At 41.0% G+C, this 23,305-nt stretch overlaps 2 protein-coding genes across 2 annotated transcripts; both read left to right on the top strand.

Annotated features, from left to right (window-relative positions):
* Nucleotides 1-4,789: 4,789 nt before the first annotated feature.
* On the top strand, nt 4,790-9,770 carry LOC134061720 (low affinity immunoglobulin epsilon Fc receptor-like). The gene is made up of 10 exons (XM_062517477.1): nt 4,790-4,806; nt 5,903-6,053; nt 6,630-6,688; nt 7,600-7,690; nt 8,269-8,389; nt 8,642-8,725; nt 8,879-8,959; nt 9,052-9,209; nt 9,295-9,410; nt 9,503-9,770. The coding sequence occupies exons 1-10, from the start codon at nt 4,790-4,792 to the stop codon at nt 9,666-9,668; spliced, it is 1,044 nt and encodes a 347-aa protein (XP_062373461.1). The 3' UTR covers nt 9,669-9,770.
* Nucleotides 9,771-13,273: 3,503 nt separating this feature from the next.
* hcfc2 (host cell factor C2) lies at nt 13,274-22,851 on the top strand. The gene is made up of 15 exons (XM_062518447.1): nt 13,274-13,539; nt 14,245-14,393; nt 14,726-14,886; nt 15,526-15,731; nt 15,974-16,058; nt 16,181-16,287; nt 17,112-17,327; nt 17,676-17,885; nt 18,181-18,269; nt 18,696-18,816; nt 19,475-19,518; nt 19,841-19,993; nt 20,342-20,527; nt 21,163-21,493; nt 21,794-22,851. Exons 1-15 carry the CDS (start codon nt 13,374-13,376, stop codon nt 21,871-21,873), a joined length of 2,304 nt encoding a protein of 767 aa, XP_062374431.1. The 5' UTR covers nt 13,274-13,373; the 3' UTR covers nt 21,874-22,851.
* Nucleotides 22,852-23,305: the final 454 nt, after the last annotated feature.

Raw genomic sequence — 23,305 nt, 5'->3', positions numbered from 1 at the left:
GCTTTTATTTTATTTAATTTTTTTATCTGTTTTTATTTAGCGTTTTAATTTATTTCACTCAAGTTATTTTAACATTTTAATCAACTGACTTGACATTTCAACTATTTTTATTTGTATGTGATTGTTATGATTATGTGAAGCACATTGGGCTACAGTTCTGTGTATGAAATGGGCTATATCAATAAAACCTGACTTGACTTGACTTGAGCTCAAAAGGATGGGAAACTTTGAGCTCCGGGGTAGCAAAGTTCTTTTGCAATCTGGTGGACTTTGGTGAGTTACCAGTCTCACTTCAAATAATCTCACTTCATGTTGCTCATCTCTGAAATGTGTGAGACGAAGCAGTTGCAACACCTTTTTTTACACATGTTGTTCACCACAGACACTTCAGCTTGCAGTTCAGCAGAAGCCTCATGCCAGCACAAGACCTGATAAAGATGCATAATGTCTACTCTGTCTGTTGCCTATTCTGCTTTACAGTTAAAGAGTAATGGTATAGAAAGCCCGTGAACACTGCAACTGAAGAGCAAGGAAAAGTTAAGGAAGTCATATTATGTTTAAAGAAAAATGCTGTCAGTATTGAGGGGAAAGTATGTTGTTTCCCATATTTCTGATTTCTGATTCAGTGATTACGAGGCAAACATCTGCAAACATAAGTTAGGGCTTTTCCTGTGGACAGTAAAAGGGAAGAAAACTTTACCATCTTTGCATAAAATCATCAAAACACTCAGCTATTAAGCAGAGCCCATTTAGGGAGAGCCGGTCCACTCCCTATTAACTCCATTGTAACGGCATTTTACCTGCAGTTCCTGTTGCAGTTCCGCTATGTGCGATCACAAGAAAGTGCAAAACAATGGAGGTCTATGGGGCTAGACAGCTAAATTGGTCTGTTTCACCTGATTGTCATTGAACATTTGAACATTGGATTTTAGTTTCTGCAAGCTCAATATGGATTATAGGTTGAAAATTGAATGAACAAGTACTTATGGCCCTTTGGTTTCTTACAGGCTGGGTCGTTGTTGCCCACAACATCCTGCTAATGAATGAAGTCATTGACACGTTTGAGGCTTTTTAGAACAATTGAGTGGCTTAAAAAATATAATACTCAGCCATGTGTATTTTCTTTGACCCCCCTTTTGAAAGCAATATTCCGATTTCTACACAAAAAAATTATATCCAGAGAAAAGTGGATTTTAGGAGTACAGCTTAGGATTCAGCGGACTGAGATGGGAAATGCAACGTTGAACCAAAATGCAAAAATTGAGGTCAGGACAGTCTGGACTTGTTTCACTGTATAGCAGTTACATGGAATGTGTGTGTGCTTCTCTCTCTCTAACTCTCTGTTTGTGTGTGTGTGTGTGTGTGTGTGTGTGTGTGTGTGTGTGTGTGTGTGTGTGTGTGTGTGTGTGTGTATGTGCGCGTGTGCATGTGCGTGTGCATGTGTTTTCAACTATAAAAATGGGTAAGTGCTTTTTGACTCTCTTCCTGGTCTGCAAAAAAAAAATGAATGAACAAGTACTTATGGCCCTTTGGTTTCTTACAGGCTGGGTCGTTGTTAGCCTGACTCTCGCCAGACACTTGTAGTTCCGCCATGCTCCACCAGAGGCGTTTCGCTGAGCTCCACACAAGGGTCTGGACGCAAGGGCAATCCAAACTCGTTCCAGTGATCAAAAAATGATCAACCAATCAGGAGCGCCGAAGGGAGTGTTTGATTCAAATAACAATGGCGGCACGCAGCGAGGAGTCTTGTGCTGACATTGATTCTGCTATTTCAACCGTTTTGTCAAATCTATCAAGTATTCATTCTTTAAAAGATTAACAGAGAATAGTTTTGAAGACATTTATTGGTGGCAAGGATGTTTTTACTCTTCTTCCGACCGGGTTTGTCAAGAGCTTGAAGAAGCCTAGCGCGTCATTCAAGATAACAGGCAAGTGGTTTATCAAATCACATGCGAGGATGTTTTACAAGGACCCGCCTTCATAAATACATCTCCTATCGAGAAGTCCCAGATCCTTGTGTGAAGCAGACAGCGAACTACAGGATCTGGCGAAAGTCAGGTTAGGTCGTTGTTGCCCACAACACACTAGCATCCTGCTAATGAATGAAGTCATTGACACGTTTGAAAGGCTTTTTAGAACAATTGAGTAGCTTAAAAAAATATAATACTCAGCCATGTGTATTTTCTTTGACCCATCATTCGAATGCAATATTCCGATTTCTACACAAAAAAATTATATCCAGAGAAAAGTGGATTTTAGGTGTACAGCTCCATTCATTCTCCACTTGCTCGCGATCGCCCTCTCGTTGCAGTACCACCCGGAAGGATTCTGAGAGTGCGTGTTCTACCCCTATTAGACATTCTCTGCTTTAAGTAGAGGGGTGGGGGCAGGGTTGAGTTGACATGATGAGGAGTTGGATTTAGAAGTGATTTCAGTAATAGTGAGGGTGTCAGTGGTGAAATGGATGTGGTTGAACCTGTTGTAAATTTGTCTAATTTTGTCTTCAAAGAAGTGTAGGAAGGGGCTGCTGCTCAGGGAACTAAGGGTTGGCAGCCAGTGACAGGGGAGTAGTACTGTAATTTGAGCGGACAGCAATGAGGGCATCCCTGGATCAACAGACCTGATGTTACGACCTGTGACAGTTGTTTTCTCAGAGGAGGGAGCAGGGGTGATCATGTGAAAACTGCATTCAGTAAGCTTGAATTTGAGTTTTGGCCATGAGTATGAGTGGGAAAGTCAACATGCTGTGTCAAACTAAAACTGTGTTTGCCACACTGCTCAGCCATAGACACTCCATGGACTGACACGGAGTGCCAGTGGTGGACGAAGTACATTGATTATGTACTTAAGTGAAAGTATAGATACCTTGTGTCAAATATTACTTGAGTAAAAGTGAAAGTACCCACTTTGAATTTTCACTTAAGTAGAAGTATAAAAGTATTTGCCTTCACATGTACTTAAGTATTACAAGTAAAAGTACTTCAATGAATTATGGTTCTAATGGCTTAATAATTATAATTTATCCTTTTCACATCAAAGCTCCTGCTAAATCAGCTTATATAAGGTGAAATACTAATGCCACTCTTCAAATAGTTTCTTACATTTGTCTATTTGCTTAGAAGCTATCTACAGTGGGGAGAACATGTATTTGATACCATGCTAAAGTTGCCTAAAAAGAGAAATATAAAATCATCATTTGACAATTGATCTTAATGCCTTAATTAAAAAAATGAGTAAAAATCAAACTGCAAACAAACAGATTGCCATGGTGCTTTTTCCAGTAGGCCTATTAGCCTGTTTAATGCTCATTGAGCTCAATGCAAATCAAACAGGCTAATAGGCCTATACTGGAAAAAGCACCATGCCAATCTCTAGCTGTGGTGAAGGGTATGATGACGTGGGGCTATTTTAATTCCAACAGCCAAGGGAACTTTATCAGGATGCATTTATCCTGGATCCATGAAATAGCTGTCCTTTAAAAATAAAAATCTACCTGCCCCTGTGTTAAATTCCCATAGGGTTACATAGGGAGTCAAACACTTCCTTCCCCCTAGCATTTATTAAGAACATTTATTTATTTACGATACATTATTCAATCACAAAGAGAATTGGTGTCCATAATGTGACTCATTATGATAATAATGACAAAGTAATTTTGTTGTAGAAAATACATTTGTTAAGAACTATGATGCTGTTTGATTCATTTATAAATGGTACACTGTCACTTTAAGACTCTTGCCGGCTCCACTCAGTGGCTGCCTTTTATAAAGCGGAGATATCAGTTATCAATGCACTCTCTCCCTTTCATGCACGCTCACACGTTCCCTATTACGTTATGAGTAACGTTATGAGTAACAAACATGCACATTAGATTTGCTGCAATAGAGATTTCAAAGAGTAGGCTTTCATCTCTATGTAACATTGATATTGACATTGTAAATGTACACGTTCTCCAAGAAGAGTGTTAGTTTGCAGGAATGTTAACCACAACGTCGTTGCTGGAAGTAATAAATAAATAAATAAATAAATAAAATAGCGAAAAGCCAATGATAGCCTAAGTGCGTGGCGGGCCAGATCTAAACTAATGCATGCTCGGTGGGCCGCACTGAAGTGCGTGCAGGACGCAGTTTGGACACGTGATTCGTTTTGCCAAAATGGAACGAGAGGGTTTTCATAAACGTAACGGAGTAAAAGTACGAGTTTTCACTTAAAAATGTAGTGAAGTCAAAGTACAAAGTCTCACCAAATATAAATACTTAAGTAAAGTACAGATACATCAATATGCTACTTAAGTATTGTAACGAATTACATGTACTTCGTTACTGTCCACCACTGCGGAGTGCTGATGTGCATATGACACAATCACATTATTAAATCAGTTAAAAGGGAGAGAGGGGTGCTGGTGACAGGGCTCCAACCATTCAGCTTTCTATGTAGGAGACATAGACCAGGTGACATCGATGGCCCCTGGAGAGACTGCAACAACATAGTGAGCGTTTGCCTCAGGCTGAGGTGTAACCATCAAAATCTGGCTTTGCATGAAGAACGTGAAGGTTCACAAGTGTCTTACAAGTATAAGTGTTTTATAACTTTTTAAAAATGTACGTTTTGCTAGAACTTATAGCAGATGCTGCAAGCAGCAGGGTTTACCACAGGGAGTAAAATCTTGACATAGATATGCAAAGATATGAATTTGATTCAGGAAGTTTTTTCACACTGTAACTCTAGTGTGTGACCAGCAGGGGGAGCCAGAGTAAATCAAGCTTCAACCTTTAGCAGCTTTGTACGCATGCGAACCTCACTCAGGTGTGAGAACATTTTTGGACCATTACTGAGAGCAAGCGTAACCTTGAGTGATCACCTATTGGAATGGTGCCACACTGCTTTCTATCTATCTATCTATCTATCTACACGTATCTATCTATCTATCTATCTATCAGTTAACTGTGGCCTAACTCCTACCACCTACTGCATCTGACTGCTCTGGCCACAGTGCACTGTCGAATAAAATGCGCTGTCAAGCTCACACCCTCTGTGTTGATGCTGTGCGGAAAGGAGATGTGGAAAGGAGATGTAGAATAGACAAAGACAATAGGGCATTACAGATCTGTCAGGCTGAGGTGTGTCACCACCTCGAAATGTTAGTATTGAAGAGCTTGAGGATTAGCATGTGTCTTTGTCTTCTATGTAAAAATGTTTTTTCCTTCATCTGAATAGATTTTTCATAGAATTTGCTACAGCTTCAAGCAGCAGACACACTGCCAGCAGCAAAGCTTTACTGAGAGTAAAATCTTTAGATTGCTGAGATATGCATTAGATTCAGAAAGTATTTTGACATGTCAAAAGGTGATGTGACCTGAAGCAAAATGATCAAATAGATGGTAATATTAATATTAATATTAACTCAAACTTAAAAAGATTAACTTTCAAATGTAGGCCTACAACTAGTTTTAGTATACATGTTATGCAAATTCTACAAAAAAAGAATTCAGTAAAGTCTGAAAGCAGTTGCAACAACTTTTTTTCATCACACCAGCTATAGCTATAACACAAACACTTCAGCTTTCTGTTCCACAGAAGCCGCATGCCTACATGTTGTGGAAATATTGCAAAGAATAATGAAGTAGTTTAAGTCTACAGTGAAAGCAGTTGCCAATATGACAATAACCTTTGAACTTGAACAGTTATACTGTTTGCAACTTTTCCTTTTTTACTTGTAACCTTTCCTCCTTTATTTAGCGGGTTGTACATATGTCAGGCTGGCTGTTGGCACTCTCTTTACTCTGGTTATAAGTGTGGCCATACTGCTGTGCATAATGCGTGAGTATCACAAGAATGGCTTAATAGAACAATGCATTCATTGTTTGGGGACTCCTTTGGGTAGTTGTTTGTTTTATCTCAGTGCAGGCTCAGGTCAGTGCGCTGATGGCTGGGAATCCTTTAATGGGACATGTTACTACTTCTCTCATGATACATTAAACTGGACTGCGAGTAGAGAAAGGTGTGTCTCAGATGGTGGGCATCTGGTGATCATAGACAGCTGGGAGGAACAGGTATGAGGATGGAGATCACCAAAATAGAGCTTTCTGTCTTTGATGACTTAGGAGTTAAAATGTCAAATTATTATTATTTATAGATTTACATCACAAGGAAATTATGAAACTGTTTTGTAAACCTTATTTATTTCCTGTTGTTTTGTGTATACTTATTTATTTCCTCATTTGTTTTGTGTATGTCTTAATTGTTCGTAAATGACTGTAACTAGTAGGTTAGCGTGTGACCAGCAGGGGGTGCCAGAGTGAAGCAAACTTTGACCTTCAGCAGCTTTGTAGACGCATGCGTATCCCACTCTGGTGAGGGAATGTTTAGACCATTACAGAGAGCAAGCACAACCCTCTGTGAGCCTTGAGTCACCTACTGGAATTGTGCCTTCAGTGGTCTTTTCTAAAAAGAGGGTGTGTTGGTGTCCTCCCACATTTAAGAAGTTTCTTTTCCAGGGGTGTGTTTGTGTGTGTGTGTGTGTGTGTGTGTGTGTGTGTGTGTGTGTGTGTGTGTGTGTGTGTGTGTGTGTGTGTGTGTGTGTGTGCGTGTCCTCTGAAATGTTCTTCCTGTTTTGTGGGTGACCATAGGTGTTGGTGACTATGTCTCTTTCTAATTTTTGCTCCATCTTGCCTGAGCTCAACAGGATGTGAGACTGTGACCACAGTGATATGAGTAAGTTTATTTGCAGTCTGGTACAGTTTGGTTGAACCAAAGACATAAAATCGCTGGTGTTCTCACTCCCTACATCTTTGCTAATGTCAGGGTCTCATGATGTATTTGGGTCTAATGATGTTGCCCACTGAAATGTGTGACAAGAACAACTTTCATTTGAACTACTGTATATGGCTTGGCTTCCAATAGATAGCAGAATAACTATTCTCATATCTTCATGAATGCACTCATGGGGTGGAACCACAATCATTTAAGTATCAGCAAGAGCAAGAAATCACTTAATAATTTCACACAGTGGTATACAGGCTCTCTCATCAAAGAGGTGTTTAACAGCACAAAAATAATGTCCAAAAGTATGTATGATGCCTTAGTGCTCATTAGATTAAACTATGTCTCTTCTTGCGTGACCGGTCAAGAAGAGACATAGTGACATACATCATTGCCAAACGTTAGTGATCAATCTCCAATGATTTCAAACTTCACACAAGCGTCTACAAACCAGGAAATAAATGTTTGCCAATGGATCTAGGCCAGACTCTCTGCGAAGTCAGAAGTCATGGTTTTCCAGGCTATAGTGATGTGCCATCTGAACAAAAATGTTAAAACAAAGTAGTTCTTCTACCACTATGTTGTAGTCAAGGATTACAGTTATATATATACTGTATATATATATATATATATATATATATATATATATATACACACACATATGTTGCTGTATGTATAGGGATTTTGCGTCATAAGTGTGGGTCACCTTGTTTTTTTTAAATTGTGGTAAGTTACTAGCCTCGCTAGCGCCTACCACGAATCAAATCACGCGCAAGGCAGCATGGGAACACCCAGGCTAGTAAGTTATCAGTTTTTTTATAAATATTATTGCGGTAGTCTATGTCACCTGCGAGCCCACACAAGTCAGTTCACTTCCTCTACAACTGACGCTGTTTCGTCACTCAACTTGAGAGAACTGGACAAGAAGGTAAATTTACCTTTACAACAGCCACATTAATGTCTTTGGGTCTTTGTGATGTCTTAACAAACCACTATTACTCTTGATATCAGTATGTTTCATGGACAGTTGTGGAGTCATGTTATCATTTCTTCCTTTTGCCCGTTTATACTGTGGTTTGTACAGACTAGAAGCTCAGTTTACTACTTTTACATCTTTCTATTTGATGATCATGTCAAAATAAAGCTTCTCATGTTAATGGTTGCTGATGGTAGTGTATAATATATAAATACACAGAGGAGTTACACAGCAGCCTCATTTTATGTCAAGAGAGCTTCCTTCCTTTTTTGTCTGTTTGTTTGTTTTCACTAGCACAACAACACTGAAATGATTCATAATGTGTCTGAATATGTACATATTTGTTTATTTGGGGGGATGTATGTAAATGATGTGTTGCCCATCTGTACCAAATGCACATATCGTTTTAGTATACATCTTAAGCAAATACTGCAAAAAACAATCAAGTAGTACAGTTGATCAGTTGATCAGTTGCAACCACTTTTTTCACACATCATGTACCACAAACCCTTCAACTTGCTGTTTCACAGAAGCGCAATGCATACGGTACTCAAGTCCTGATGAAGATGTCTGAAGAGGTTGTCTACTCCGCTGTAAAGCTAAAGAGTAATAGAGAGCCCGAGAACACGGTAACTAAAGAGCAAAGAAAAGGTAAATAAATCATAATGTGTAAAATGTAGTCATTATTTCCTATATCTCTGATCAAGTAGGTTAGTACATGACAAACATCCACAAGCTTATGTCTGGGGTTTCCATTTCCTGTTCACTGTAAAATGGAAGAAAAACTATACCGTCTTTTACATAAAATTGTCAAAATACTCAGCTGTTAAAAATAAATAGATAACATGGTATGTAAAAATATATGTTCAACCCTAAACAAAAAACCTGCAATTTTACACTCAGAAAACGAACACATTGGTGACATAGAATATGGTGCTGTCACTTTTAGAAGAAATGAGATGAACAAGCAAAGAGCACATCCAAAAGGTAGTATTTGCTCATGATTATGGCCTTTATGGTGTTCACCCATGTTTATACATGTAACATTGTAGGCTAATTGAACTGTGAATGAGACCTTTTTTCTATAGAAATAATTGTCTTTACAACAACACTGTTTGCAATTTGTCCTTTTTTTACTAGGGGGTTGTAAATATCTCAGGCTGGCTGTTGGCACTCTCTTTACTCTGCTTATAAGTGTGGCCATACTGCTGTGCATAATGTGTGAGTATTATTGCTATAGTTACCAGAACAATACACTCTGGTGTGATTCTTTGGGGACTCCTTTGGGTTCTAAGTTGCTTGTTTGATCTCAGTTGCAGGCTCTGTAGCAGGTCAGTGCACTGATGGCTGGGAATCCTTTAATGGGACATGTTACTACTTCTCTCCTGATACATTAAACTGGACTGCGAGTAGAGACAGGTGTGTCTCAGATGGTGGCCGTCTGGTCATCATAGACAGCTGGGAGGAACAGGTATGAGGATGGAGATCACCAAAATAGAGCTTTGTGTGTTTGATTACCTAGGAGTTAAAATGGCAAATTATTATTTTTTTTATAGATTTACATCTCAAGGAAATTATCAAACCATACAAAGGATGAGTTCTGGATCGGTTTGACAGATTCTGAGAAAGAGGGACATTGGAAGTGGGTGGACAACACTGATCTGAATCTCATGTAAGTCACACAGCTGGTTATTTCACAAGACTGACAAGAGAAGTGAAAAGAGGAATCAGTGTCAGAACCAACAGCTTTTTCTCTTTGTTCAGGTTCTGGCACAAAGGCCAACCAAACAATCAACCAAGTGGGGTCGGCAATAAAACATACACCTCTGAGGACTGTGGCATAGTGAGACATGTGCAACAAGATGAACACAACTGGTTCGATAAGTATTGTGGTTCAGTTGTGAACAGAATATGTGAAGCCCAATTCTAAGAGAGGAATCCATCAGAACCCACAGCTTTTTCTCTTTGTCCAGGTTCTGGCACCGCAACCAACCAAACAACCAAAAAGCAGGTCCTGGAGAGGACTGTGGCATAGTGAGACACATTTTACGACTTGAACAAAACTGGTTTGATAAGTATTGTGGGGCTTTCTTTAAAAGAATATGTGAAGTCCCATCTTGAATCAACTTAGCTAGGCCTATTCCTTGAGTTCTTAAACGCTAATCCTGAAAATGTTGTCCTTACAGCAACCAAAAAATATATATATTTTCAGTTTTGCTCTTGACAGACACTGTTTTGTAAGTTTGTAACTGTTTTGTAAAACCTTTTTTTTTTTTTTTTTTTTTAAATATGTAAAAAAATACGCAATTCATTCTTTTGTGTCATGGTCATGACTCATGACTCATGGCTATAATTGTTCACTAGTAGGTTAACTCAGGGAGCCAGAGTGAAGCCAACTTCAACCTTCAGCAGCTTTGTAGATGCATGCGAACCCCACCCAGGAGTGGGGAAATTTAGACCATTACGGAGAGCAAGCACATCCCTTTGTAAGCCTATCACTTACTGGAATGGTGCCACACACATTTATATACACACAAGTAGGAGTTGGAGTAGGAGATTGAGACAAATGGACAGATGACTTTTTTTTCCGGACAGAATGTGCAGGACTGGGCAGTGGTCATTGTATCAGTTATTGTCAAAAAAGACCTCTCTTGGTCAGTTAAGACGTAAGGAAATTAACAAAATAAAGAAACGATTAAAACTCAAGGTAATTTTGTGTTGTTTGCTCATGTTCGTTTATCTCAATGGTATTTCATTTTTGTCGAAGTTTTCAAAAATGTTCTTTGGAAAACATGGACCAAAAATCAAATAAATAATAAATAGCATTAGGTCTACCATTAGTTGATGGGGTCAAGAAGGACTTGAAAAATCCCCACCTCCAAAGTGGGGAATGTGGGAAATAAACTCTGTAGCGCAAGCTTGTCAAAACAAAGTCATTATGCTTCCTGCTGACTATAAATACACACTTGATCTTATTTCCTTCTGGATATTTCTATTTAATTATTTATTTTATTTATTTATATTTATATATTTATTAAGTTATTGTACTCAGACCATTCTAATACTAAAGTTATGGTCTTAGTGACCAAACTTTAAGGTGGGTAACATGAGTTTCAGTACTTCTTCCACCACTGTGTGACAGACACAACAATTACGTGCTACTCCATGTGTTATTTAGCAAGGAAACCGAAACAGTGACAATATCAGACTTGAGACTGGGTTGCTCTAAAATGTGTGATGAGAAACAGTTGCAATGCCTTTTTTTGCACCTACCATCTATATTGGTCACCACAAACCCTTTAGCTTGCAGTTCCACAAGCCTCGCGCCAGCACCAGACCTGATAAAGATGCATGATGTCTACACTGTTGTAGTCTTCTCTGCTGCTAAGTTAAAGAGTAATGGTAGAGAGACCGAGAACACAGAACCTGAAGAGGAAGAAAAAGGTAAGCAAGTCATATTATGTGTAAAATGCAGTCAATTTTGAGGGAAAAATATGTTGTGTCCATGTGGTTACATGGCAAACATCTGCAAATATGTTAGGGTTTTCCTGTGCACTGTAAAAGGGAAGGAGAAGTATGCATCTTTGCATAAAATCATTGGAATAGTCAGCTAAACAAAAACCCTAAACAAGAAAACTTAAATTTTACACTCAGAAAACAAACACTGTGTTGTTATTACAGTTTTTAACCATCTTACATGTAACATTGAGTAATAGAACTGGGAATGAGAACTTTTATTTTCATAGAAATAATCATCTCTGCAGTACTATGCAACTTTTTCTTTTTTATTAGGGGGTTATAAATATTTCAGGCTGGCTGTTGGCACTCTCTTTACTCTGCTTATAGGTGTGGCCATACTGCTGTGCATAATGTGTGAGTTTAGTATTGCTATAGTTACCAGAACAATACACTGGTGATTCGGACTCCTTTGGGTTCTAAGTTGCTTGTTTATCTCAGTTGCAGGCCCTTCAGCAGGTCAGTGTGCTGATGGCTGGGAATCCTTGAATGGGACTTGTTACTACTTCTCTCATGATACATTAAACTGGACTGCGAGTAGAGACAGGTGTGTCTCAGATGGTGGGCGTCTGGTGATCATAGACAGCAGGGTGGAACAGGTATGAGGATGGAGATCAAAAAGAGCTTTGTGTTTTTGATCACTTTACTTAGGAGCTGAAATTATACATATTTTAAAATATATATTTTTTAAATAGATTTACATCATGAGGAAATTATTAATCTATCCAACGGATGGCTTCTGGATCGGTTTGACGGATTCTGAGAAAGAAGGACATTGGAAGTGGGTGGACGACACTGATCTGAAACTCAAGTAAGTCACACAGCTGGTTATTTTACTAGACTGACAGAGAGAAGTGAAAAGAGGAATCAGTCAGAACCAACAGCTATTTCTCTTTGTCCAGGTTCTGGCATGGGGGCCAACCAAACAACTCAAGCAGAGCCGGCGATAAAGCATTCACTGGAGAGGACTGTGGCGTAGTGAGACACGTGTCAGGACCTCATGAACTAAACTGGTTTGATGAGTTTTGTGGTTCACTTAGGAACCGAATATGTGAAGCCCATCTTGAATCAACCTGAAGTATAGCTAGTCGTTGAGTTCTTAGAGGATCACTTACTGAAAGTGTCCTTACAGCATGATAACCCTAGTAACTAGAGAGAGTGCAAAATCAACGACACATTGGTGGGGTTTTTTTCTTCAGTTTTGCTTTTGGAAAACACTGTAACTATTCTGTAAGCCTAGGCCAATTTATTTCCCTTTGTCAAAAAATAAGCAACTCATTATTTTGTGTGTCTATACTATAATTGTTAATAAATGACTGTAGGGTTAGCATGTGACCAGCTTAGCAGCTTGGTAGACGTATGCAAACTCAACTCAGGCGTGGGGATATTTAGAAGAGTAGGCTATGCATAAGCCCTGAGTGATCACATATTGGAATGGCGCCACACTAATTTGCATACACAAAAGTAGAGGATGGAGATGGACACAAATTGAAGAGCATGATTTATTTTTGTGGAGAGAATGTGCAAGACTGGACGGTTATATTTTGTACCACTCTGTCTGCAGTAGATCAGTTATGGTCAAAAAGACCTCTCTTTATCAGTTAAAATATAAAAAAGGGAACAAAATAAAGAAGCAATTCAAATGGATTTTTTGTGTTGTTTGCTCATATTCATTTAACTCAATGATATCTAATTTTTTCAAAGTTTTCAAAAACTTTATTTGTAAGACATGAACTCTCTCTCTCTCTCTCTCTCTCTCTCTCTGGAATAAAGTCCAACCAGGAACTATGTTGCTGTTCTGTTTCCTGCCCTTACTGTAAAGCCAGAGTTTTGGTTGACTTCCATTGTTTAAGTTCATGCAAAATCTGGAAACCTTTGAGAATGTGTGGTGTACCCATAGGTGTACCAGAGCAATATACTACTTGAGCTTCACAGGGGTGTAATTCTCACTCCAGTGTAGCAGGTGGCAATGTTGAGTTATAAAGCATCAAGATGGTTCAACATAAACAATACGAGGAAAATCCTCCCATCGAAAACCAATCCTGTCACTCATTTACCCAATCTATCACAAATCTTCGCGGTCTATGGTTTTTAAACGTCTTGAGTCCATGATAGGACTATGCTGTCGGACTCGGAGGGTCCACTATGGAGAAAGGTTCCGTCTTTCACCGGTCCTATTCCCAGGGCACGACACGGCCATCGAGCTGTGGCTATCCGAGAGCTAATTGTAGTGTTTGGGGGAGGAAACGAGGGTATTTCGGAGGACCTGCATGTTTACAACACTGGTAAGCTAGCGTGCTAGTTTGCTAATATTGCCGAACGTTACATCAATAACGATAGCTCGTTTTTTTTTTCAAAACCTGTAATTCTGTTAATATTTTCCAATTAACTTAGCCTCTCAGCCTCTGATAATCAAGCATAACTAAGTATAACGTGAATGATTGAGTTTGAGTATGTGGGTAATCTACTGTACTATTTGCAAAACGTAGCCCTACCTCATTTGGCGGCGAGATAACAAAGTGCCCATGTTATGTTTCAGCGCTAGAATCTTTGAGTAGAATCTAGTTCTAGCCCTGCCAGTGCCAACCATAGACTGTAGTCTATGGTGCCAACGATGGCCATTTCACTGGTTACAGGGGTAACTGCTTAAAGATGGAGGCAGAAACAACGCCACTCATTTATATGACTGTAGCCCATATGATACAAATGAATTGAAAGCCAGTAGATTGGTGTGACAAATGTTGGTGGTGATGAATTGATTCATCACCTTGATTCATTCTCTCTTCAATTTGGATACAGGCTAGCTTTTGATGATCAGACATACTATAAAGTGGTTTACATGTATCAATCGGACTGTTTCTTTATGACTTTGGAACATTTGCTCTGTTGTTTTCATGGATAATCTCAACATGGATACATTGCATGGTCCCCTACAATGATGTCACTGATCGCTGATGTCTTTGTTTTGCTCTTTCCTTACCGATGTTCAGTGTCCAGGCAATGGTTTCTTCCAGCGGTCCGGGGAGACATCCCTCCTGGCTGCGCTGCCCATGGCTTTGCATGTGAAGGGACCCGTATCCTGGTGTTTGGTGGCATGGTGGAGTTTGGCAAATACAGCAACAATCTCTATGAGCTACAGGTAACATGCCATTGGCACCTGTCTTTAGAGGCTGCAGTATGGCCTGGCACATTTGGTGGTGCATCATAGATGTAGCCTACAGCCTACAACTGTCTTGTACAGTTATACTGTCCTGAACATGTAAACTCTACTTGAATATCATTAAATGTAACTGCTATTAAATGAATTCCATTTTTGTTTGTTTTCAAGTTGAAGTCAACTGAAATCTGCAGCAGCCATTGACCTAACATGTTTTTGTTGTTATTATGAATCTGTTTTACTAGAGAGACACCTTCTCCCTTCTCTCTTCTGAGTCGTTTGCTCATGTGTCCATTCCACCCTATGTGTTTCAGGCAAGTCGCTGGCTGTGGAAGAAATTAAAACCTCGAGGCCCGAAGAATGCATCCCCTCCCTGCCCTCGCATTGGTCACAGTCTCACCCTCATCGGAAACAAATGCTACCTGTTTGGGGGTCTGGCCAATGACAGTGAAGATCCTAACGGCAATGTACTAAGGTGGGCACTTCACTGCAAATATACTGTACATATAACTGACTGACAGAGTTTCGGAACAGTAGGATAATGCATTCAGATTGTAAAGACATGTGATCTTCCCATGTACAGTGGGTAGATTCTGTATTTGGTCTTATACCCCTGGACAGTTTGTCTTGCATCTTGTGGGCATACAAAAAAAAGTTTTTTAAACAGTTAACTGAAATATACAGTTAACTCCTAAACTATTTTGATAATTTATTTTGTTTCTAGCGGTGTGCAGATGCAGAATGGACTTTTAAGTTTAAGGCATTGAACTAAAATAACACATTAGCTTAACTGTTCAGGAATATTGACTTACAAGCAGTTTCATGTGGCATGTTTATTCATTTTCCACGACAAATGAAGCAGATAAAAGGGGTAGGGTTCATTTCAACTGTTTGTATAAATATTGTTGTTCAACCCCTTAAATTAAAGCTGGAAGTCTAAACTTCAAACACATCTTGACTGCTTTGTTTCAGATTGGTTCTTGTGGTATTGATTATAAATGATATTTAGAAAATGGTGTCACTGTCCACATAGTTAATGTGGACCTAACTGTTCAGTTGCCAGAAAGGTAGATGTGTATAACCCACGTCCCCCAACACACATCCTGTCGTGCAGGTACCTGGATGACCTCTATGAGCTAGAGCTGCAGGCTGTATCGGGGGTCAAGGGTTGGAGTATTCCGGACACGAAAGGTGGGGGTCCCTCCGCCCGTGAGTCCCACACGTCAGTGGCCTACTGCAAGCCCGGGCACAGTCCCAAACTCTACGTCTTCGGAGGCATGTGCGGACATCGGCTTGGCGATTTGTGGCAACTGGATATTGGTGAGCTTTAAAGTCACTTTACGCTTGTTTATTGTTTTCTTTCTTTGTAGAGTGCAGTATGTTATAATTGGACTCAAGTGTTGAGCTGATTGGATGATGAGTGTGAGTGCACTGTGAGCTGATTGGATGATTAGTGTGTGCGCACTATGAGGTGATTGGATGATGAGTGTGTGTGTGTGTGTATGTGTGTGTGCGCAGTGTGCAGGTCCTCACCCTTACCTCTGCCCTTTTGTCCTGTGTAGAAACCATGACGTGGTCCTCTCCGGAAATGCGAGGACCGTGCCCCATAGCCAGAAGCCTCCATTCAGCCAACGTCATAGGAAACAAGTAAGGCTAAATTCCATCACCATTCACTGTGCAATTTTGCATTTCCCGCAGGCATTTGATGACGAATGATGTCTCGCTTTTCTCTCTCTTTCTCTGGCCCGTCTCCACCTCTCCGATGGCAGGATGTATGTGTTTGGAGGCTGGGTCCCGGTGGTGGAGTCTGAGAACAAGCCCAACGCCCTCGGTGTGGAGTGGATCTGTACTAACTCGCTATCACTGTTGAATCTGGGTCAGTATTTCCCGTTTCTGGTGCTGGCTTATCTATTTGGGCATCAGTGACTGCGGTCTTTGTTTGGTTTTAGCAGTTGGGTTGTTTTTGTAGCTCCATGTGTTTTGTTGGGAAATGTTTCGTATGCCTTATCCTTTCCATATTCTGAGCATGTGACTTCGTTGGTGTTAAAATTATGCCATTTTAACACTGTATTGGTGTTGAAATTATTTGCAGACATCATACCATGTCAAAATGACGCAGGTTCAACACTGTATTGGTGCTAAAATGTAACCCTGCAAAGCGAAACCAGTCGCCTCGGGAAATTTACCAAATTAAGTTATTGTGCTCACGTGAACGGCCATAAACTAAGCTTTCCAACGATATGTATATCGAGGGTATTACATAAACTCTCACTAAGATAACCACATCCAAAGTTGACATGGTTCTCCTGTCACGATATGCCAGAAGAGGAGAAATCACCTTTTTAAACAGCGTGGACAACGGGAATGACTGCAAATGTGTTGAATCTTCGCCGGGTTTAAAAGTCAAAACGTATTTTTTTCCGTGAAATTAGTTCACGATATGAAACTGTAGACTGTACTGTCGAATTATGCGAAAACGTGAAATTCAACATTTTAAGTTTGTTTATTGTGGATTTTCTCAAAAGCATGTTGTGCGCAAAGCGACTGATTTCGCTTTGAAGGGTCACAAATGATTTGCAGACACCATGCCATGATAAAAATGTTGCAGCTTCAACACTGTACTGGTACTATAATGTTTTGCAGACACCATGCCATATTATAATCATGCCATTTTAACACTGCATTGGTATTGATTTGCAGACGCCATGACGTGGCAGCGCCTGGGCCCAGAGCAGGAGCAGCAAGAGCAGGAGCAGCAGCCTCCAGACGAGGGTCCCACCAGCGCCCCCGGAGCCCGCGCAGGCCACTGCGCCGCCGCCATCGGCTCACGCCTCTACGTCTGGAGCGGCCGCGACGGCTACCGCAAGAGCTGGAACATTCAGGTCTGCTGCAAGGACCTCTGGTACTTGGAGACGGGTGAGGAAAAAACTTTGTAGTGACCGAGAGAGACATTTTTTAACCTGCTAAGAAGTACGGTCGCAAATATGTGATTAGAACGTCCGCAAACCGAGGGTACTGCGATTACCCTCTTTTCCATAGAGTGTACAAAACTATAGATTGTTCACGTAGAATTCTAGAAGGAGCCAGGAAAAGAATTCACTCTTCAGGTTAAGCAATATTCAGTCGCTCATGTATTAATCATGACCGCTTATTTAAGTGATGGATTTGAGGCTTAGTCCTAAAAAGTGCTTAATTCCTAACAACTCTGGGAATTGAGGAGTACAACCAACCAAGTACCTGACAGCTATTTTCCCCTTTTTCCAGAGAGGCCCACCACCCCATGTGCAGTGCTGCTGGTCAAATCCACCATCTCCATGCTGCATGTGTCTTGGCGCCCCCTACCTGCGGCCGAGTATTACCTCCTGCAGTTACAGCCGGTCAGGCCCCCCCACGCCCCGCCTGCGTATCCCTCCGATCCCTCCGTCGACCCCCAGGAGCAGTCCACGGAGGTCGTGGAAGAGGGAAGCTCAGACGGTGAGCGACCATAGGCAGGGTGTTTTTTATGTCCAGAGACTGAATGAACGGCTTATTGCTCAAGGAACATATGTTTACTTTTTGCTGAAGGCTCTGGAGTGGAAATTACTGTGTAGCTGCTACATCTACCAGCCACTGGCAGATTTGTGGTCCCTCAAAATTAGATATGAAATTAGCACCTGGTGGCAGCCAGGTGCTAATTTCCATCCGTGGTCAGGTTTATTCAAGTGTGTGTGGTCTGTAAAATTGTGGACCATTATGTAGCACTAAACTGACCCTGATGTGTTTCTACCAGTCCATCTGTCAGATAATCCTTTTGGTCAGAGCCGTGACGGCCCAAGTGGGAAGATGTCATCTGGGAAGAAAATGACCTCACCACTGAAGGTACGATGTCCCTCTGTCTGAGGACCTGCACATCTGTAGTCTGTCACATCTGTAGTGTCGCTCCAGACTGCTCCGCTAGAGCACTGGATGCAGAGTCATGCAGCGTTTTGTTATAATTCAAGGACCACAATGGCAATAAGCCCTTGGGCGTCATTGTGTTTTTTTTTTTTATCTTTTTGACTGATAATGTATAGTTGTGTTTTATTTCTGTATTAATTGATTTTTATAAGAGAAATACATAAAAATGTCTGTTGTACAATGGCGTCTGTAAAGAATTGTAATCAATCAATCAATCAATCAATCAATCACACAAATTATATTTTCCATCACACACACCCTTGTTCAGAGAGTTGTACCGGTAGTTTCATTGTTTTTTTAGGGGGTGTTTGGTGAGAGTTACTCACAGGTTCTTTGGTGTTCTGTCAGGGAGGAGGTGTTGTCGTGGAGACCCCGGTGGAGATCTGTGAGAGCGGCTCCGAGCTGCAGGTGGACTCCCATCCCGCCAAGGAGAGGAGTGGAAGAGGACCCAGCCTACAGTCTGAACCCTGTGAGTAAAACCAACACAATGCAGGTTTTTACCGTAAATGAACGGCTTCAAACTGAACTAGAGATGTGCATCTCCCCGGAGGAGCTGCGAGAGTGGGCTTGCTCACCAGGGAGCAGTGTTGTCAAAGCATGAACAGTCCCCCATTCATTTCAATGGCACTGAAAACTGGCGAAAAACGACAACCGGCAGCCATCCGACATTAACACGCGCACTACACCGGATCGGGCCTGATTTTTTTAGTGTTGGAACCGCGTCGATAGCTCAAACGCTCTAGGAGAAGAGGCGTCTTTAAAAAATGGGTGAAATAATAAATAAGATAGAAGTAAACTTAAGAAGAACAATAGTGGGCCTTGCTTTACAGCAAGCCCACTAATTACACTGAGGTGAATGGAGTCTCTGTCCTGACTGTTGCACGCCCAGAACGTCTGGTATTGCACTATATAAGATTTATGAAGGAACAGGACTCTTTTCATCAGTTTGAGATGAAGTGGGTACCCCTTTAGCACTAAATAGGTACACGGTGAGTTGAAGATTTACTAAAAGGGGAATTCCTACATTGTGTTACTTACTTCAAGTGCAGACAGTCTTTTAGCATTTAGGTATAGTGTGGGATCTGATGATAACTGAAACTGACGCACTGTTTGTTTGTGGATTGCAGACTCTACATCATACCCAGGGAGTTCCATGGATCACCTGAGCCAGGTAAGGGGGAAATCTGCTGCTGTTTGTTGTCCCGCAGACCAACACCTAACGGCCACACTCAACATATTGAAGCTGTAGGTTTTTACAGTAGTTTCTGGTTGACTGCATTGTGTATAAGCCGCAGGACAGTGTTTTATGCAAGTTAAAAGAAACAAAACCACATTAATACTGTATTAACTGCCCCGGTGTATTAACCTCATAGCTGAAGAAATAATGCAAAAACAATATATAAGCTCAGCGACTAATAGTTGAGAAATGACGGTACCTGATTGCAGTTAATCACTGCCCTTGGTTATTGTTGACCTTTCTCCTCCTTGCGTAGACCCCAGCTGAAGAGGAGAGCCTGGAGGAGTCTGTCTGGTTTGATGTGGGGGTCTTTAGGACTCTATTCGCCGAGGTCACCGAGTACTACCTGCCCCCCACGGGAGGGGAAGAGCCACTACCCCCTCCGTACCACTTCACCAGCTCCAAAGAGGTATCTGGACTCTTGCTCACTTCACCACCACGCTGGTGTATTTCAGCAAGGATTATGTTTATTTTATACACTGAATTTCACGGCAAGGCAAGAAACGCCATTTTGTGCTTGCATACCTTTTTTGGATAAAAAGAAGGGCTGTATCTCAAACCGCCTACTTGCACACTTCAAATAATTAGTTTAAGTATATAGTGCAGATATTGGGACACTACTAACAAGTGGGCACAAACACAATGCAAGAAAGTGCTCAGTGCACATTAGCAGGGAACTGACGGAAGTATGCTGTTTGAGACACAACCAAGGAGGGGTTTTTTTACATTTCTGGGCATGTCTTGTCTCTTCATTCAGGTCAAACAGTGGATACACGAGTGCTACGAGGGCAGAGAGAAACACTCTCTAGAGCCAGGTGTCACTTACAGGTTCAGAGTGTGTGCCATCAACAGCCTCGGCCAGGGAGACTTCAGCGCTGCGAGCGAGTACAAGACCTGCCAGCCTGGCTTCCCCGGAGCGCCCTCTGCTGTCAAGATCAGCAAGGTACAACGCCATTCTGTGGCTGCAGCTGTAAAGGATCTAGAAATATTTAGAGTCTGGCTAAGAGTAATGAAAATGGCCCAACTCAAGGGGCTGCACCAAGGTCCGTGTATGCTTCGTTCATTTGATATTCAATTGAGAATCCAAACTCAAAAAATGACTTGTTATTTCATTATTTGTTGATGAATGTGATACGGAATCGAAAAAAAAAAAAATATCAAAATCAGTTTTGGCCCTAAGCCCGTTTTTTAAATGTTCTACTTTGGATCTGACCACAAAATCAAAAGTCTGAAAAACAAAGCGTTATTTGCTTCTTCGTATCACATTCATAACCAAATAATGAAATAACAAGTAATTTTTTGATGTTGGATTCTCAATTCAATATCAAATGAACGAAGCATACACGGACCCACCAAGAATGCATTTGGAAATATCACTGTACACAATTGGATAGCACTACGACCAATGTTTACTGACTGTTTCCAGACCTTTGATACAATTGGGTAACAGTACAACCAATGTTGTTTGGATCACCCCTCATGTTCTGTTCCTTGATTTACTATCCCTAACGGCGTGTTGTTAAAACCTGCTCCTGTGACGTGTCTCTCGCCTCTCGTCTTGTCTCGTCTGGTGTCCAGGTGTCTGAGAACGTGCACATCAGCTGGGAGTCGCCCGCGTCGCCGTCGGGGAAGATCCAGGAGTACAGCATGTACCTGGCTGTGCGGAAGAGCCGCGGGGGGTCCAGCAGCGCCGCCGCTGCCGCTACCACCACCACCGCGGCGGGCGCGGCCGGCGGCGAAATGGCCTTCATCCGCATCTACCGCGGCACCAAGACCTCCTGCACGGTCAGCCCGTCGCACCTGGGCAACGCCCACATCGACTGCTCGGCGCGGCCGGCCGTGGTGTTTCGCATCGCCGCCAAGAACGAGCAGGGCTACGGCCCCGCCACACAGATCCGCTGGCTGCAGGGTGAGCGCGCGTATGTGTGTGTGTCTGTGTGTGTGTGTGTGTGTGAGTGGGTGGGAAGGTGGGTGGGTGCGTGTGTAAGTGTGTGTTTCAGATTAAGTGTTAAGTGTGCCTGTTTGTGTGGTTGCATCAAGCATGTTTATGAGTGAGAATCTGTGGAAATCTTATTATGAAGTACAGTACATTTGTTAACATGCACATAATTAACTTTATATGTATATAAAGTTAATTATGTGCATGTTAACAAATGTACATATGTATTCAGTCGAGTCACTTCCTGCTTTTTCTGTCTCTTTCCCATAGATACGAGCAAACTGAAAGCCTCGTCCTCTGAATCCAAAGCAAACTCCGGAGAGGCGGACCAGGAAAGTAAAAAAAGATAGATTGACCAAGATCCGGGCTGATCTCATCAGATGGGTTCGAACTAACTACTCCATTGGATGCCTATGTAAAGTCACACAACACACGGTTTCTATTGTAGCACAATGCCTGGCCTTACAACACACGTTTATGTGAGAAAAGTGTGAATTCCTGCCAATTTTTTTCTAAATCCATGAGAAATCGATATACCGACTGTAAAAATACTACGTAAGTGGAGACAAACGCCTTTTTAGTTCTTGTACATATGTATTTATACTCGTCTTCTTTTTTAAAACAAAAAAAAACCCCAGCTTTTGTTCGTTTCATTTTATGTCATGAATCCTTCTTTGATGATTACTAGACCAGGCTCTTTTCGTAATATCGATATGGAGTTACTATAGCAGCTGGGTTTCAAGTGCCTTGAAGTGCCGAAAGGGGCCAATCTTGGGCCACTTATTCTGACTGGTGCTTTTGATTTAAGTGTTTCACTGGTTTTCAACTTGGTCAAAAAAAAAAAAAACAAAGATTGTTACTTGACATTAAAATATGTCTACATTTCACTGGAGGTATGCAATCCTGATGAGTGTTTGGTCAATATGATGGTTGTTGATACTATATTAATAAAGCACTTATTTATTGTGTTGTAATATATGTTATCACACATATCCTAGCCTGTATAACATTAACATCCCAATATTGGTGGAAATATTAGTCTGTTCGAAATGGTCTGCACCTTTGTACTATTCCATGTCCATTTCAGTTAGCGTAGCACTAAAGAGACCAATTACAGATGTGCTTCACTCCGTTGATGTTGTTGTCTTGACAGAAAACACTGTTCTGATATGTGCTCCCAGTCTTCAATAAGCATTATGCAACATTGTAGCCTCCAATTTTAACTGAGGTACTGTAGACAAACGGTGTCATTTTTTTTCTTCCACATTTCACATTGTTTACATTGTCCTTCACCCATTAAAATCCATTACATTTTTCTTTTTCTTGTACATTTCTGACCAGTCTTTATTCTTTTTTTTTTGGAAAAAGTTTGCATGCAATTCATGGCTTTCAATTCAAAGTTCAATTCAGGATGGTGATTGTTACTCAAGCACAGCTAAATGAAAGCACCATTAACATGCCCTGCCCTAGCTCAATGGTTCTCAAACTGTGGTACGCGGACTCTGTCGTGCTCTGGAAGACTCCAAGATGCTTAATTTCATGAATACAAAATAATCACTTCAAATGATATATGATGAAAAATCATTACATTTAAACTAGTTTGTCATCTTTCTTTGAAACAAGCAAAACAAGGCAAAACAGTATAATGTACAATATATTTAAATTGGCCTACTGTATTTTAATGCTGGTCATAATAGTGGTACTTGGAGAGTCAATTGTTCTCGAGAGGTGGTACTCATTGTGAAAAGTTTGAAAACCCCTGCTCTAGCTTAAAGCAACACT

The sequence above is a fragment of the Sardina pilchardus genome, chromosome 17 (assembly GCF_963854185.1).
Source record: "Sardina pilchardus chromosome 17, fSarPil1.1, whole genome shotgun sequence".
Classification (NCBI taxonomy): Eukaryota; Metazoa; Chordata; class Actinopteri; order Clupeiformes; family Clupeidae; genus Sardina; species Sardina pilchardus.
This window is presented reverse-complemented; position numbering and strand designations above follow the sequence as displayed.

Excerpts from the sequence above, each read along its gene's own strand:
- LOC134061720 (XM_062517477.1), top strand. Across the intron at positions 7,691-8,268 it reads TGAGAGAACTGGACAAGAAG|AAGCGCAATGCATACGGTAC; the intron begins GTAAATTTACCT and ends GCTGTTTCACAG. Across the intron at positions 9,411-9,502 it reads AACACTGATCTGAATCTCAT|GTTCTGGCACAAAGGCCAAC; the intron begins GTAAGTCACACA and ends CTCTTTGTTCAG.
- hcfc2 (XM_062518447.1), top strand. The coding sequence starts at position 13,374 with ATGCTGTCGGACTCGGAGGGTCCACTATGGAGAAAGGTTCCGTCTTTC. Across the intron at positions 16,288-17,111 it reads GCTATCACTGTTGAATCTGG|ACGCCATGACGTGGCAGCGC; the intron begins GTCAGTATTTCC and ends ATTGATTTGCAG. Across the intron at positions 18,270-18,695 it reads AAATGACCTCACCACTGAAG|GGAGGAGGTGTTGTCGTGGA; the intron begins GTACGATGTCCC and ends GTGTTCTGTCAG.